This window comes from Rhinolophus ferrumequinum, chromosome 18 (assembly GCF_004115265.2).
Source record: "Rhinolophus ferrumequinum isolate MPI-CBG mRhiFer1 chromosome 18, mRhiFer1_v1.p, whole genome shotgun sequence".
NCBI classification, from domain to species: Eukaryota; Metazoa; Chordata; class Mammalia; order Chiroptera; family Rhinolophidae; genus Rhinolophus; species Rhinolophus ferrumequinum.
In genome coordinates, this window is record NC_046301.1 from 48,934,742 (window position 1) to 48,950,909 (window position 16,168).

The 16,168-nt window shown below is 41.4% G+C and overlaps 1 protein-coding gene across 1 annotated transcript; it reads right to left on the reverse strand.

Moving 5' to 3' along the window:
* Positions 1-117: 117 nt before the first annotated feature.
* On the reverse strand, positions 118-13,000 carry LOC117037935 (zinc finger protein 791-like). The gene is given in 5 exon segments (XM_033134472.1): positions 118-993; positions 995-2,543; positions 2,962-3,022; positions 3,226-3,352; positions 12,606-13,000. Coding segments are annotated over 5 exon segments (1,890 nt in total). The 5' UTR covers positions 12,654-13,000; the 3' UTR covers positions 118-888.
* Between the last annotated feature and the right edge of the window lie 3,168 nt (positions 13,001-16,168).

Here is a 16,168-nt window from a genome sequence, read left to right on the forward strand (position 1 = left end):
TAAAGTTTATTCCAACTATTTATTAACATGGAAAATAGAAAAAAGGCTCCTATATCCATCACATCAAAAAAGAAGCTATGTCAGAGGAAAAGGTAGAATATATATATATATATATATATATATATATATATATAATAGGTATATTGTAGGGATATAAAGGACTTCCACAGGCCACTAGGAAGATCCAAATACCAAAGTACTCATATCCTTTTCAGTGGACCCCTAACAGAAAAAATACAACATAAAAAAAATTGAACCGAACTGTATATAAGAAATACTTAATTCACCCATGCATCTAACAGTCTTCAAAATGATGAGAAAACATTATTAAACGTTTTAAGGAAAAACCACTACATAGTACTCTTATGTTTTAATGTTGAAAGATGACTCTCGGAATTATCACACCTGAATATGCATTTCTGAAAGTAATTAGTAGAAATCCACTCTAGTGATGCACTTCTAAAATTGTTCAATAAACACAATAATATATTTACATCTTTAAGAAGAACTTTCATGTTGAAAGTTTTCTGGCACATTATACATGAATTTACATCAAGCTTTTTCATGTTACTTACATTTATTTCTATTTCTCTTCCATGGGAATTTCAAATGTAAGAATGTGGAGCAATTCAAGTGTTTCCCATGCTGTTTACATTTAAGGGGTTTTATCCAGTGAGTCCTTTCATGGTTTTGAAAGGAACTGGGATAAATGAAGCTTTTCCCACATTCCTTATACTAACGAGGTTTCTTTCCACTGTGAGTTTTTTGTGTTTTCGAACATCACTGGGACACCCAAATTCTTTATACTTTATTCGTAGAGTTTTTTTTGCAGTGATTTCCTTCATATTCTCGAAAAGAACCCAGACAACTGAATGTTTCACATTTTTTTCATGCATTATGATTTCTCTCCAGGGTGATTTCTTTCACGTTTGAAAACTTGGTATTTGAAGGCTTTCCCAATTTACATTCATAAGGTTTTTCTCTAGTGTTGAGTCCTTTTGTGTCTCTGAAAGGTACTACTATGTCTGTAGGCTTTCCCACACTCCTTACATTCATAGGGTTTCTCTCCTGTATGAGTTCTTTCATGTGTTTTTAAGGAACTGTGACCTCTGTAGGCTTTACCACATTGCTTACACTCATAGGGTTTCTCACCAGTGTGAATTCTTTCATGTATTCGAAGGTCACTGGGATACCTGAATACTTTACTACATACTTTACATTCATAGAGTGTCTCTGCAGTGTGAGTTCTTTTATGTATTTGGAAACCCTTACGAAAACTGAAAGCTTTACCACATTGCTTACATTCATAGGGTTTCGCTCTAGCATGTGTTCTTTCATGTTTTTGAAGAGAACCGCGAACTCTGAAGGCTTTCCCACATTGTTGACACTCATAGGGCTTCTGTCCAGTATGTGTTTTTTCATGTTTCTGAAGATAACTGTGATCTCTGAAGGCTTTACCACATTGCTTACATTCACAAGGTTTCTCTCCTGTGTGAATTTTATTGTGTATGTGTAAGGAACTGTAATGTTTGAAGAATTTACCACATTGTTTACATTCATAGGGTTTCTCTCCAGAATGTGTTATTTTATGTTTTTGAAGAGAACTGGGATAAGTGAAAGCTTTGCTACATATTTTACATTCATAGGGTTTTTCTCCAGTGTGAGTTCTTTCATGTACTTGAACATAATTAAAAGAACTGAAGGCTTTACCACATATTTTACATTCATAGGGTTTCTCTCCAGTGTGGGTTCTTCCATGTACTTGAACTTGACTGGAACAAGTGAAAGCTCTACCACATATTTTACATTCATAGGGCTTCTCTCCAGTATGTGTTCTTTTATGTTTTTGAAGAGAACTGGGATAAGTGAATGCTTTGCTACATGTTTTACATTCATAGGGTTTCTCTCCAGTATGGATTCTTTCATGTGTTTTTAAGGAACTGCGATCTTTATAGGCTTTATCACATTGTTTACATTCATAGGGTTTCTCTCCAGTATGAATTCTTTCATGTATTTTTAAGGAACTAGGATCTCTGTAGGCTTTACCACATTGTTTACACTCAAAGGGTTTCTCTCCAGTATGTGTTCTTTCATGTATTTTTAAGGAGCAGTGATCTGTGTAGGCCTTACTACACAGTTTACATTCAGAGAGTTTCTCTCCAGTGTGAGTGATTCCATGTAATTGAAGTGAACTTGAACAACTGAAGGCTTTCCCACATTCCTTATATTTATAGGTTTCTTCCCCATTGTGATTTCTTTCATGTTTTTCAAACCACTGTAGATAACTGAAGGCTTTACCACATTCTTTGCATTTATATGGCTTCTCTCCATATTTTCGAAATTCATATGCTTTGTGTACAGTGTGACATCTGATGTGCCTACTAAGGGATGAAAGATGCACAAAGACTTTTCCACGTGGCCTGCATTCACATGGTTTCACTCCAGTAGTTTTTATCTGCAGGTTGAGATTTGAAATAAGGCTGAAGTCTTGTCCACACTGACTACCCTCTTTACTTTCACAGAATCTCTCTACCATTGGACTTCTGTAAAAAAAAAAAAAAAAAAAAACAGAGAGAGAGAGAGAGAAGCACAGTATTAATAATTTCTTTATTAATGATTATATATTCATTATATTTATTATGATTTCTAGGAAAAGTATAGGTATACTGCTTTGTCTGAATTGTCTGAAAGTAAATATACCGAATGTTCTCCAAGAAGACTTTATCCTTGCTATTATCAAACTGTGATATTCATATATAGGGCTTATTAATGCTATTTCCAAGTGAACTATTTTGCAAACACTAAATGTGTATGTTACATTTAAGAAAGTATTTTGGTAAAAATTTTCCAAGAAAGACATTTGAAGCAGGGTTTATTAGTTTTGTTTTGTTGCTTCTTTTCAAAATTTCATAGCTTACTAGAATTCTCACATGAAACACTACTTTCTATTGTGTGACTCACCTTAGTTTTCTCCCCTGGTTTTTACAGTGATCTTCAATGTCACGTTCTTCCCATCTTTTCCCTAAAATGCAGACCCAGAAAAGTGATTCCAAAGAATTCATATTATGGAAAAATTATTAGCTTCTAGATAAATGATGAGTTGTGACCATACCCAGATTATTTATCAACATCCTTGCTTTCCACATTCCACATCTTGGAAAAACATTGATGAGCAAGAAACATTTACCCTCTAACTGATAAATGAAGAAATGTTGTCATCCTTACCTACTGAGGCCAGGTTCCTGAAAGTTTCCCGCATCACATCTCTGTAGAGTTTCTTCTGTGAAGGATCCAGCAGAGCCCACTCCTCCAGGGTGAAGGTCACAGCCACATCCTCATAGGCTACTGAGTCCTGTAACATTCCAATATATGTAGAGTAGGACATGTGAGCACTGGACATCTAGACTCTATGTATAAGGTTACATACGATTCTCTTGTCTCTAAACATTTATTCTATGACTTGATCGGCAGAAGCTTGCTGTCAGCCCACACTTACTTGCTCATAAATTTGACAGCATTGTGAACACATGGAAATTACTTACACATTCTTACTGTGATCACATTGCATTTATTTTTTTCTAATGTCAGGGTTCAGAGAATGTTTGGAAATGACAGAAATGCTATTCAAGTGAAACAAGTATTACTATTTTAAGACTATTAATTCCTTGTGAGAAAATTTCTTTCATCTTTATTATCTACCATTTTCAGCACTCCATGAGGCAGAGGCTTAGATCTACATAAGGTTTTAATAAACAAAACACAGTGAAGAACTGGTAGATTTTCCTTCTATTCCCATTACCAAACGTGAAAGTTCAAGAGGCCTGTTGGAAATCACTTTCAACAAAGCCAGTTGACCATGGCGTCCTAAAGTCCTCCAGGCCTTTAATCAGTAATCAGATACTGTTGGCTGAATGTAAATATGCTTGTGGAGAAGCACTGCTTGTAACTAGTGTAATACTGATTACAGACTGAGTTCTTCCTTTCCTTGCTATTCAATTTAACGGGGGTAGAAAGTTATTGGGAACTTAGAGCACAGACACAAGGAAGAAAAAAATGAAACGTTAGACCACAAAATTCCTATACTCGTGTGCCTCAGGGCAGCTTCCAGTCACTTTTAGAACATACAGTAGGAGAATATGCCCAAAGAGCTCTTTCTGGTTAAATCCTAACAGTGTGTACCCTGGGACTTGCTGCCCTTGAGGGAGAGGTTAAGAGCTTTAAATTGTAATGGAGTTCATTGAAGACCAAATGGTTTGATGGTGAATTTGACCATGATTATAGAACACTTAAAGGATTCAACATTGCTTTCCTCCAGAAGAACACAAAATTTCCATTCTCCAATATTAGGAGGAAAATTTTCCTGACAAGTCACCCTAGAGGCTGCCCTGCCACCTTCATGTCTGGCACTTAAGGAACTTAGGAGCTGTCAGTCTCAATCTCATTAAAAAAGAACAACAAAAACAAAAAACAAAATTGAAATGAACTTGTCTGTGACCTCTTCAGAGTCTTGAGGTCACAGAGAAAATGGCATCTCCAAAATTAGGAAAGAGAAAAGATGGTATTTTGAGATAGGCCCCAAATATTCTGTTCTTAACAAGGCCCGTTCTCAAAAATATCTATTTCACCAGAGTCGAATACAAAGACGATGAACAAAAAAGACAGAACACAATATCCATGAAGCCTAGGACAACCTTCTTTAATATGAGGATTAAAATGCAAACAACGGGAATACCTGGAAAAAAGAAAGACGGAAGAAACAGGAGAGATAAGTGAAGTAATAATCACTGACCTATCCTAAAATTAATGACAGATGACACCCTGTAGAGCCAGAAAGCTCTAAAACACTAACCATGAAAAACACCAAAAATGCATACTCAAGTATATCATATTGAAATTAGACGAAAATCAAAGACAAAAGGAATATATTGAAAGAAGCCAGAAGGCAAAACAAACCTTGGGTATAGAGAAACAAAGATTTTGAATTAAATTCAACTTTTTTTCAGAAACCATGCAAGCAAGAACAGAGTGGAATAAAATATTGAATGTTTTAAAATTAAACAACCACTCTGCATAATTTTGTATTGAGGAAAATAATCTATCAAAAATAAAGAATAAGGACTGTCTGAGACAAACATTGAGGGAATCTGTCACTAGTACTTACTTTAAATGAAACATTAAAACATTCATCATAAAGTATGTAAATCATAAAAGGTGGAGGATTAGAAAAGGAATAAATGAAGGTAAAATTATTTTGCATTTCTTAAAATACTAGCAATAAATGTATTTAGTAATTATATGCTTATGGGTAATAGAAATAAATGACAGAATGTGACAAGGGGCAACGAGCGAGGAATTGGAAATAGTGTGGTGTGAGGTACTAGCAGAAACAGTGAAATGTTACAGTGTGACTTGACAGATGTGGGTTAGTTGTACATGTATATTCAAAAATCAAGGGAAACCACTAAAAAAGCTTTTAAAAAATGTGACTGATATGCTGAGAGAGGAGAAACAATTAAGTAAAATCCTCCATTAAAGCCAAAGAAGGCAGAAAAAAAGCTGCAGACAGACAGAAACAAAGAACAAGGGCAGCAAATAGAAAACAGTAAAAAATTTGGTAAATATTACTCTGACTGCATCACAAACCATTTTAATCATCAATGGTCTCAATACAATTGAAAGATACAGTAAATATCAGATTTTAAAAAACCACTTTTATGTTGCCTATAAGAAACACACTTTAAATATGAAGACACAGATAGATGAAAGGTAAAGGGATGGAGGCAAGTATACAAGGCCACAGTAATCACAGGACAGATATATGAATTATAGACAATGAAGTTTTCAAACCAAGGAAGACTCAGAGATAAAGAAAGATGACAAAGGGGTCCATCCCCAAGAAGACACAGCAATTCTTTAGACTAACAACAATTCAATTGTTAGGCTCAACAATTCATGAGCCTAATAACACAGGTCAAACTACATAAGGCAAGAGCTGATAGAATGCAAGAAGGAACAGATGAATCCACTGCTGTGGCTGGAGAGTGCAACACTTCTTATCATGAATTATAAATTCCCGTAGCAGAAAATCAGGAAGGACAGAGCAGAACTGAGCAGCACTATGCAATAATTGTCATCTGTGGGATACTTCATGCAACAACAGAATACACATCTTCTCAAGCTCACATGGAACATTCACCAAGACAGAACTCATCTGGGACATAAAACACACCATAAAAATTTGAAACAACAGCAATCATGTAAAATATACTCTTAGATCACACAGAAATTAATCTGGAAATCAGTAAAAGGAAGGTAGGTTGGAAAACCCCCAAATACGTGGAGATTCAACACACTTCTAAATAACACATAGGATCAAAGGGAAAAAAAATCTCAGGAGAAATGAAAAATTATTTTTAACTAAAAAAATTAAAATAAAAAAAAAAGCAGTGCCTACAGGGAAATTTTGGCCATTGAACAAATTCACTGGAAAAAAAGAAAGATTTGTAATCAATAATGGAAGCATCTACTTCATGAAACAATAAAAGGAAGAGCAAATTAAACTCAGAGCAAGCAGAATAACAGAAATGATAAAAATTAGAAAAGAAATCAATATGATTGTGGAAAAATCAATGGAGGAAGAAATTTTAAAAGCACTTCTTTGACAAGATGCATAAAACTGGTAAATATCTAGACAAGATAACTAAGAAAAGAGGGAAGACAGAAATGACTAATATTAGAAAGTAGAGGGGAAAATGAAAATACAAAAGTATTTAATAAAATTGAACATTGACTTATGATAACAAACTAGCAATGGAGGGGAAAGTCCACTTCTTGAGAAAGAACATCTTCATGAAACCTGTAGCTAAGTTCATCACACTTGTTTCTCATGCCATGAGTGACTGTGAAACACCAGAAAGAACCCACAACAGAGATAACTCCTGGAATCAATAAGAGAGTAAAGCAAGGATTAAAGATACACAAGTCCATTGCTTTCCCACAGACCCCCACAAATATACTCAATGGATCTTTGACAAAGGAGGAAAGGCAATTCAATGGAAAAAGACAGTATTTTAAATAAATATTGCTGGAAATAATGAATACCCACAAACAAACATATAATCACAAAAACGAATGGAGACGCAGACCTTATACCTTTCACAAAAATTAACTCAAATACATTGTAGATCTAAATGTAAAATGTAAAAGTGATAAACTCCTACAAGATAACATATGAGAAATTCTAGGTGCAAATAAAATAATGAGGTATCACTATGCACTGAGTAAATGGCTGAAACTCAAGACAGCACATACTGGTGAAGAGGTGAAGCTGCAGGTAATCCTCATTTATTACTGGTGGGATGGAATCCGGCATGCCCACATTGGAGACAGGAACTTTTAATTTGTTAATAAATGTACTCTTACCATGTATAGTAAGATCCAGAAATCTTGGTATAGGCCTAAATGAACTGAAACCTTATGTTCACACAAAAACCTGTATATGAATATTTGTAGGCACTTTATTCACAATTGGCAGGAGTCCAGAGTTAAGCAAGATGTCCTTCAAGATGCAAACAGACAATCAGTAGTAAATCCAAAGGGTGAAATATTTTTCAGTGATAAAAAGAAACGGGGCATTAAGCCATGAAAACACAGGAGGAACCTTAAAAGTACATTGCTAAGAGAAAGAAACCAATCTGACAAGGCTACACTCTGTATGATTCCAAGTAATGACAACCTGCAACAGACAAAACCATGAGCCAATAAAAAGATCTTTGCGTTTGAAGGACTTAGGAGTTGGAGATAGGAATGAATGAATAAGTGAACACAGAAGCTTTTTAGGGAAGTAATACTACAGTTTGTAATACAGAAATGATGGATACACATTATTATACATTTGCCCAAACCCATACATCCCATAAGACAAACTCAACGCTAAGATAGACGATGCACTTTAATACAGCAATATTGGCTCAGCAATTGTAGCAAATGCATCATAGTCATACAAAATGAAAAAAATGGGGCAAACTGTGTAGATGCACAGGGGTTATGTGACAACTAACTCTGTGTTCTCTTAACAATTTTTCTGTAAACCTAAAATTGCTTAACAAAACTGAAGTCTAAACAAAAAAAAAAGGAAAGAAAAGAAAAAGATGAAGGCAGACTCACACAATTCACCTCGATGACTGACTGATGGATGAAACAGGCCATGTGTCATTCACCCGATCTGACCTTATGTCAATAACCCAGCCTGGTGCTCTAGGAGCCTGAGAGCAGGAAGGAGGTGAAACCTGCATGGAACGCCATGTTGGAGAACGTGTCATCTATATTTTGAGAAGCGCCATGGTCACTGTCAGTGTCTGGAACTCCAAGTGGATGAGGTGTGTCCTGGTGAGTCCTGGGATGTAGACTTAGTAATGGACAGACAAGTGTCACCTACATTTATATTCTGGGGATCTGAGTCAAGAGATTCCCAGAGTTCTTTTACCACAAAGCGGCAACTCTTAGACAACAGTCTAAGAGCCTGTGAACATATGCAGGTGGGGACAACTGTGGGCCAGCAGCACGATGACAGCCTGATGCTGGGTGAGCTGTGTGACCCTTGGGCTTGGGCCTTCATCAGAAACGTCTCAATTCAGGGATGAAGAGCAGCAACTTTCCATGGAGCTCCATCATGTACGAATGTGCACTGTCCTCCTGAAAGCCTGCGCTGCCCATGGCTGTGCATTCAGTGAATGCCAGGGAAGAGCCCAGGGAATCAAGAGGTCTGGCAGATGGGTGACCTCCTCCAGCACCACGGCTTCTTTCAAGGGACAGGAGTAAGGCAGGTCATCCCTCCTTACTGGGTGGTGTGGTGTGGAAGGAGAATGACTGTTCCATGACGTGACTCCTGCTGGACCCCTGAGCTAGACCTAGACCAGAATGGAGTTGCTTCCCGTAAAGCCCCTCAGAGACTGTCTTGTTCATAATCGATGTTTTCCTTCGGACATTAGCCAGCTCTCCTGTGTCACACACAGCATACTGGTTACTGGAACGGGCCGTCGTCCTGACCCCATCAAGCATTTTCCCGTACCTGTAACTATCATGCACCAGTACCCCTGTCCACTCTGCCATGTTCTATATAATTCTTTGGAGACTGCCAGGTGGCAAGGAGGATAACCACTGCATCTTGCAGACCTCCAAGACGCGCCCTGTGTGTACTGTGTTTCCCTGAAAATAAGACCTACCTGGACAGTCAGCTCTAATGCATCTTTTAGAGCAAAAATTAATATAAGACTCAGTGTTATGTTATATTAGACCCAGTCTTATAGTAAAATTAGACCCGGTCTTAATATTAATTTTTGTTCCAAAAGACACATGAGAGCTGATCGTCCGGCTAGGTCTTATTTTCAGGGAAACACAGTAAGTTTCCCTTAACAAACTGTCAATTGCCAGACTGATGTGGCCTACCTCATTCTTCAGTCTTTCCCTGGCCTCCACTTATGCAGGTAGATGTTCAATCTCCAAAGCTTTCCCTTGGGTCTGCTGTACAAACAGGTCGCATAAACCAGAGAGCTATGGTTTGGCTCCATCGTATCACAAGCAGGTGTCAGCAGCCAAGCTGAGCAGGTGTTTCCAGGGCCTACAGGGCCAAAGGCATAACCGGCACCTCAGTGGAGGGTCCCATGCTCAGCACTTATGGAGGCTCTGTCTTCAAGAGGGCCCAGTACGTGGCAGTAACTGCAGCCCTGATGGCACACAGTGTGGGGCCCAGGACAGGCCCTTAATCAGAAGCCTATGGACAACTCAAGGTCCTCCTCCAAAGGCTCCCATCGCGGCCCACAGGGTTAGAGGCCTCCTCCACGAAAACCGGTTGCTGTACGGAGTCGAAGTACCCTGGGCTTAAGTAGGGTTTGAACTAATCCCTTTGCTGTGCCAAACTGAAACTATGGTGCTGGCCGCTGCAACCCAGGGGGTCGGGGTCTTTGTTGCAACAGGTGCAGGGGCGGCAGCTGCAGCAGCAGCGTAACTTAGGGGTCCTGCTGGGCCCTCTGGAATCTCGCCACTTATGGCTGCCATCCCTCTCTGAAATAAAGCCTCTTTAAGGAGTGACAATCTGATGGGCTCACCTCATTCACAGGGTATAATCATCCTTGTACCTGAAGAGCTCCCCCTAATGTCTGTGCAAACCCAGCCCCAGTCACACTTTCACTCTAAACACAGGGTTCCGGCCAAAACATCAACCCAGGACCACTGTAAGGAGGGTTTCATTCCCATACTCTGCTCACGAAGAACAAAGAATGACCAAAACTGTCAACTCAAGAGTCCTCTGTACACAGACCGCAGGCTGGGTGGGTCCACGATACAGCGCAGGGCAGCACAGCCCACAGGGCTCCCCAGTGAGCAGCAGCTCCCTGTGCAGGAGCCTCCGGCTTTAGTGAACATGTTCCCATACTTGGGGTCTAGATACCCTTGGTTGAGACAGAACCCCTGGAGTGGGTCAGTCCCTGGGGAAGGAGGGTGGGACACCTGAGCAGCTCCCGGAATGGACTCTGGGAGCTCCACACACACCCCCTCTTCTGCAAGCATGGAAGCGCTCCCTCCCCCAGACTTCCATTGTCACAGTGAGGAAACTCAGCCTGATTCAGTTCAAGGTTCTAACCCACGTAAACTCTCAAAGTCATGAACCCTTTGTCCCCGAGACAGAACCCCTGATCCTCACAGATTTTCTCCATATGCACAAACTACACTGAGTGTACCTACACTCTGGATGCAAAACTCAAACAGAAGATCTAACAATGTCGAGGCCTAAGAAGCCACAACCACAACCTCAGAAGGGGCGTCACCACCCCTCCCACACACATGCACCTGCACCCCCAGCTCTCCAGGGCTGCAGCTTCTCTCAGTGTAAAGGCCCCTCCATGGTAGGTGTGAGGAGGAAGGACACCTGCAGGGGAGACTCCCCAGCAAGAACCACTGGGCCTTCAAGTACAGTGGTACCTCGGTTTTCGAACGTAATTCACGAGTTCTGAAACGTTGGCAAATAGCCGACAAGTAGGCCTCAGGATCTTGCACTCAGCGGTAGCCACGTGACATGTTCAACTTCCGAGGCGTGTTAGAAAACCAACTCATTTACTTCTGGGTTTACGGTGTTCGTAAACTGAAATGTTAGTCAACTGAGACGTTCGAAAACAGAGGTACTACTACTGTACTTCCCTTTGCAGCTCTTAGCTTGCATCACTGACCACAGGCCTCTGCTCCCCAATGGACGTGCTTTGGAACACGGTTGATATCGTAAATGCCAAACCCAGTGTTTGAACAATCTAGCAAAATCACTTAAAGCCAACATTTATAGGGAAAGAAAGAAAATTTAAGGGTCTTTAACTAGTTCAACTAGAAAATCATAAATACATATCTGTTCTTTTCAGAAAAAGATGTCAGTAAATTTCTAGAAAAATGAAGTGGTGGATAAATAATCATACTTGAACATGTCTGCTCTGCAAGTCTAAACGCTGCAATTCTATTTGAAAACACCCAAAACTAAAAAACGGACCTCACTATTTACTACACATGTTCGGGGAAGAGTGAAAGAATTAATTCGAAAATAAAATGTAATCATGGAATATGTTATTTTTTCTAAAATTCACCTGGTTTTTTTTTGGCCTGTTTGGAACTATTTTATAGCCTTTCAAGCTCTACTAAGTAAATGCATTTTACCCCTATTGAAAAGCGGACACTTAATTAAGTCAATAAATCTTTTCAGGGTTACAAACCCAGGGAGTGGCAGTGCTGACAGGAGAGAACAACCAGGAAAGGTTCCAAAGAGGAACCTCCACCCAAAGGACTTCCCATAGGACGTCCCTGCACCCAGGGAAGGTCCTGGCGGAGAGGTGCAAGGATTTCAAGCAACGGAGTTCCTTGAAATGGTGATTATTCTTGCCTTTCCTCTCGCGTAAAACATCCACAAAAAAATGTAAGAGCCATCCATGACTCTGTGGAAAAAGGATAAACAATTAAAAAAGGACAATTAAAATACTGAATCTGTTTGAAATAAACCACGGAGGACAAATAGTTGACAATGAAGTTGGCTTGGGAATTAATTCAAGGAGCGACCTAGAAATTTGGAGACTTACCGTCTGCCAGTCCCAGGAAGAGACAGGCCGGGGGCACAGAGTCGTGGATCTGGGACCTTGCTTCCCAAACATTTGAAAAACTCAGGAGAAAACGGGTCCCCCTGGGGAAAAAGGAGACTGGGGATCACACAGACCACAGCTCCTCCTACGCACGAACCCCGGAGACCGCGTCACGATTGTTTCCTGATGACTCTCCCGGTGGTGACCGCACCATCTCGGGAGACGCAGGGCTGCTGGCGCAGAGCTGCCCAGAGAGGCTCCCTGGCTGAAGTCACTGCGCGCAGTGACCAGACAGAAAGCTCAGGGTCCCGACTGCCGGCCCAGCCCCCACGCTGCGCGCCGGAGGGGACTGAGGTCCCAGCGGAGCCCCCAGTGGACTCAGGTCTGCAGAGTCCTGAGTGGACCGCGGGGAGGCCGGGTCCCGCCACCGCCGATTCTAACCGGTTCCAACCAGCCCCTCGAACCCGTCTCTGCACACAGGCCCCGAACACTCACCATTTCTACGTTTCCTGGGTTTCCCAGAGTCCAGCCTACGACTTCCATGACCAGCTCAGATCACTGCGCGACAGATGATGCGGTACAGCCACCACGTACCGTGAAGGCCAGGCAACATCCGACCCTCAGCACCGTTAGAGCGAGGTTGGGACGTCCCCGACTTCCCGTTGCGTCGCCCCACCCATCTGCCCCTTATTGGACAGTTCACAAGGCCGCGCCTCCTCGTGCCTGAGTGACAGCCGACGGGAGGACAATTGGCTCCGCGAAACCAGCCCGGATAGCGGGAACCTGACCCTGCCTGTTTCATTTGAATTTAAAAAGAACTTTTTCCTATCCTGAGGCTGCCTCTATTGTTTTCCCCCAGCTGTTTGTGAATGCGAGGACACTGGCTGCGCAGGGACTTCCTGATTGAGTTTCTAGATGGAGCAAGTTAAGTACAGAGCATGAAGACAGTCCAGGCCGGGCCGCAATGGAAGTAAGGGTCTTATGTCCTCTAGGGATCAATCAAGTGCTTGGCTCAGGTTGTGAAACCACTTATGGAACTCCACCCTTGTTTAGAAACTTATTAAAATGAGGCCTCACAATCTGTAATAAGGAGTCTGGTCCTGAAGCACCGCCTGGTGGACACTCGCTCAGTAGGGGCCTGTGGCGACAGAGCCAGAAGAGCAGGTTCCAGGCTCTCGCCCTCAGGTGGAAAGGTGCTCACTCGGGTAGTAAATCGCCATCAACTGTGATTGGATGGCCATCATCTGTAACCAGTGAGCCATTGGCCACTAATATAACTGCTGTGGTTACGCTAGCAGCAAATGGGGGCTAGCAGGAAGATGGTGGCTGGCAAGAGCCGATTGCAGCTAGCAAGTGAGGTTGGTTGGCAGAGAGAAGCAGATGGCGGAGTGTGGATTGCGGATCGCGGATCATGTGGCTCCTGCTTCTGTATCTCCAACCTCGCTGTCAGTGAGAATATAGTGGTATGACTTCCCTACCTATGGCTCCGTGGGTGTTCCTTTTTGGCCTCACCATGTCCTGCGTTCTTATGCGGGGAGCGGGAGGTGAGACCCCACATGACACCCGGCATGACAAGGCCTCTCCACGTCCCCAGCCCCATCTTTATTTGACCTACTTATAGCTTAACAATACCTCAACCCCCAGTGGCTTGAGCTCAGAATATCCCCTGTCCCATCCAGTTCCCTGTTCTAGAAAATTACCCTGAAATCTATGATTAATATCCTTAGTCTTCTTGATCACAATCTCTGTAGTCTAGCCTTATTTCCAGGCTACTCCCATCATTGTTCCTAGGTTGCTGGCTCCACCGTAGAATACTGTGGCGACAGGGAAAGCTCCATGCAAATCCCCTGGAACCCTCACATAGCCTCTGGAGGACCTCCCAGGTTTTCCCTTAAAAACCCCAAGCCAGTCTGAGAATGTGAAGGCAGTTTTTGGAGGTGTTAACCCGCTGCCTTCTCAGACCACTGCTGCTCTGATAATAAACGCTTATTCTATGAGCCAACTCCTCTGTCGGTCTATTGGCTGAGCGGCGAAGGCAACACAGCCTGGACTCATTTGGCCTCCGGTTTCAGTCCCATTTTAATATTTGATCCTTGTAACCCTTGAGCCTTCCACCCATCTCTTCCATACCACCTATCTGGTCCTTAAGAGAAAGAATCCAGTTGGCTTCCGTGTGTCCACATAAGAAAAGTCTAACCCTGTGGAGAATTTTAATGAGTTTATTTGAGTCAAACTGACAATTGCCGGGAGCAAAATCTCAATGTATTGAGAAAATGCTGCAAAGAATGGCAGTTGTACAGCTTATTTTATGAGGTTTGACAATTAAGTTTGCAAACTCATCCTAGAAAAAGTGCTACATACCTCATTGCTGAATATCACTATGGTCACCTTTGAAGTACTTCCCTTCGGAAGCTATGCACCAATGCCAGCACCTAGTCTACCCGTCAAAGCAATTTTGGAACTCTTTTTCTGGAATGGCCATCAGAGCTGTCGTTGTATTACCCTTGATGTCCTGAATGTCATCAAAATATCTTTCTTTCAATATTTCCTTTATCTTCAGGTAAAGAAAGAAGTCATTGAGGGCCAGATCAAGTGAGTAGGGAAGGTGTCCCAATACAGTTATTTGTTTACTGGCTAAAAACTCCCTCACAGACAGTGCCGTGTGAGCTGGTGCATTGTCGTGATGCAAGAGCCATGAATTGTTGGCAAAAAATTCAGCTCATCTAACTTTTTCATGTAGCTTTTTCAGCACTTCCAAATAGTAAACTTGGATAACTGTTTGTCCAGTTAGTACAAATTCATAATGAATAATCCCTCTAATATAAAAAAGGTTAGCAACATCGCTTTGACTCTTGATTTGGACTGACGGAACTTTTTTGGTTGTAGAGAATTGGCTGACTTTCACTGTGCACTTTGACTTTGTTTCAGGGTCGTATTGGTACACCCATGTTTCATCACCAGTGATAACATGGACCAAAACATCGTCTTGCCTCTCCAAAAGGTTTTGGCAAACTTCAACTCTCCTTTGCTTTTGTTCATCAGTGAGCTCCTTCAGGACCATTTTTGCACACACCTTTCTCATGACAAGATTTTCAGTTAAGATTTTCCTAACTGTTTCTCTATTGATGTTTACTTGGTCTTCTATGCTTCTCACAGTCAGTAGACAATTTTGATGCACAATTTGACGAATTTTTGCAATGTTTTCATCAGTTCTGCTTGTTACTGGCTGCCCTGACCTCTCTTCATCAGTGTCGCGTTCTCTCCCCTCAGAAAAACGTTTAATCCGTTTGTACACTGTCATTTTCTTCATGGCATTATCCCCCTAAACTTGACTAACATGTCCCTGATTTCACTTCTACTCTTGCCAAATTTAACAACAAATTTAATGTTTGTTCGTTGCTGTAATTCAAGCTCAGACATTGTTGCAACAGCACCCCAAAACACGCAACAACAATAATGAACGCCACTCAGCAAGACACTGCCACATGTCAACATGAACACAGCTGTGAGACAGTGATATACTAAGGTTATGAAACCTTACCGAGCTGTTTGTACAGTGCTGCCAATGGAAGCGCACGGTGGCAAGTTTGTGAACTTAATTGTCAGACCTCATATACATTAGAATCAAAGGAGAAGATGGAAGGAGGGTTACATGAAATCTATTGATGGTTGATTAAGTGGGCAGAAGAAAGCAAAGTGGGGAAATCTCTGGGATTGGATAAAAAGTAAAATGGAGAGACACACTTGTTTTACATTGGTGGATACAGGATAGTTAATAATTAACATTTTACAGCACATAGAGTTGGTATGTGGAGAACAAGATAACAATGAGGGGTTCTGTGGTCTTGTTCTCTGGGGCAGTGGATATGCTCTGAGGGGTCTGGAAAAAAGGGATACTCCAAGAGTAAGTTATCTTAGGTGCAAAAAAGACAGTAGATAGGCTCACTTAAAGTAAAGATTGATCTTTGTCAAGAAAGCTACAGGTCTAGGATGTGACTACTGAAATTGACCCATTTTCAGTCAGGAATTTTTTTTTGAGACCATTATTATTCTATGTG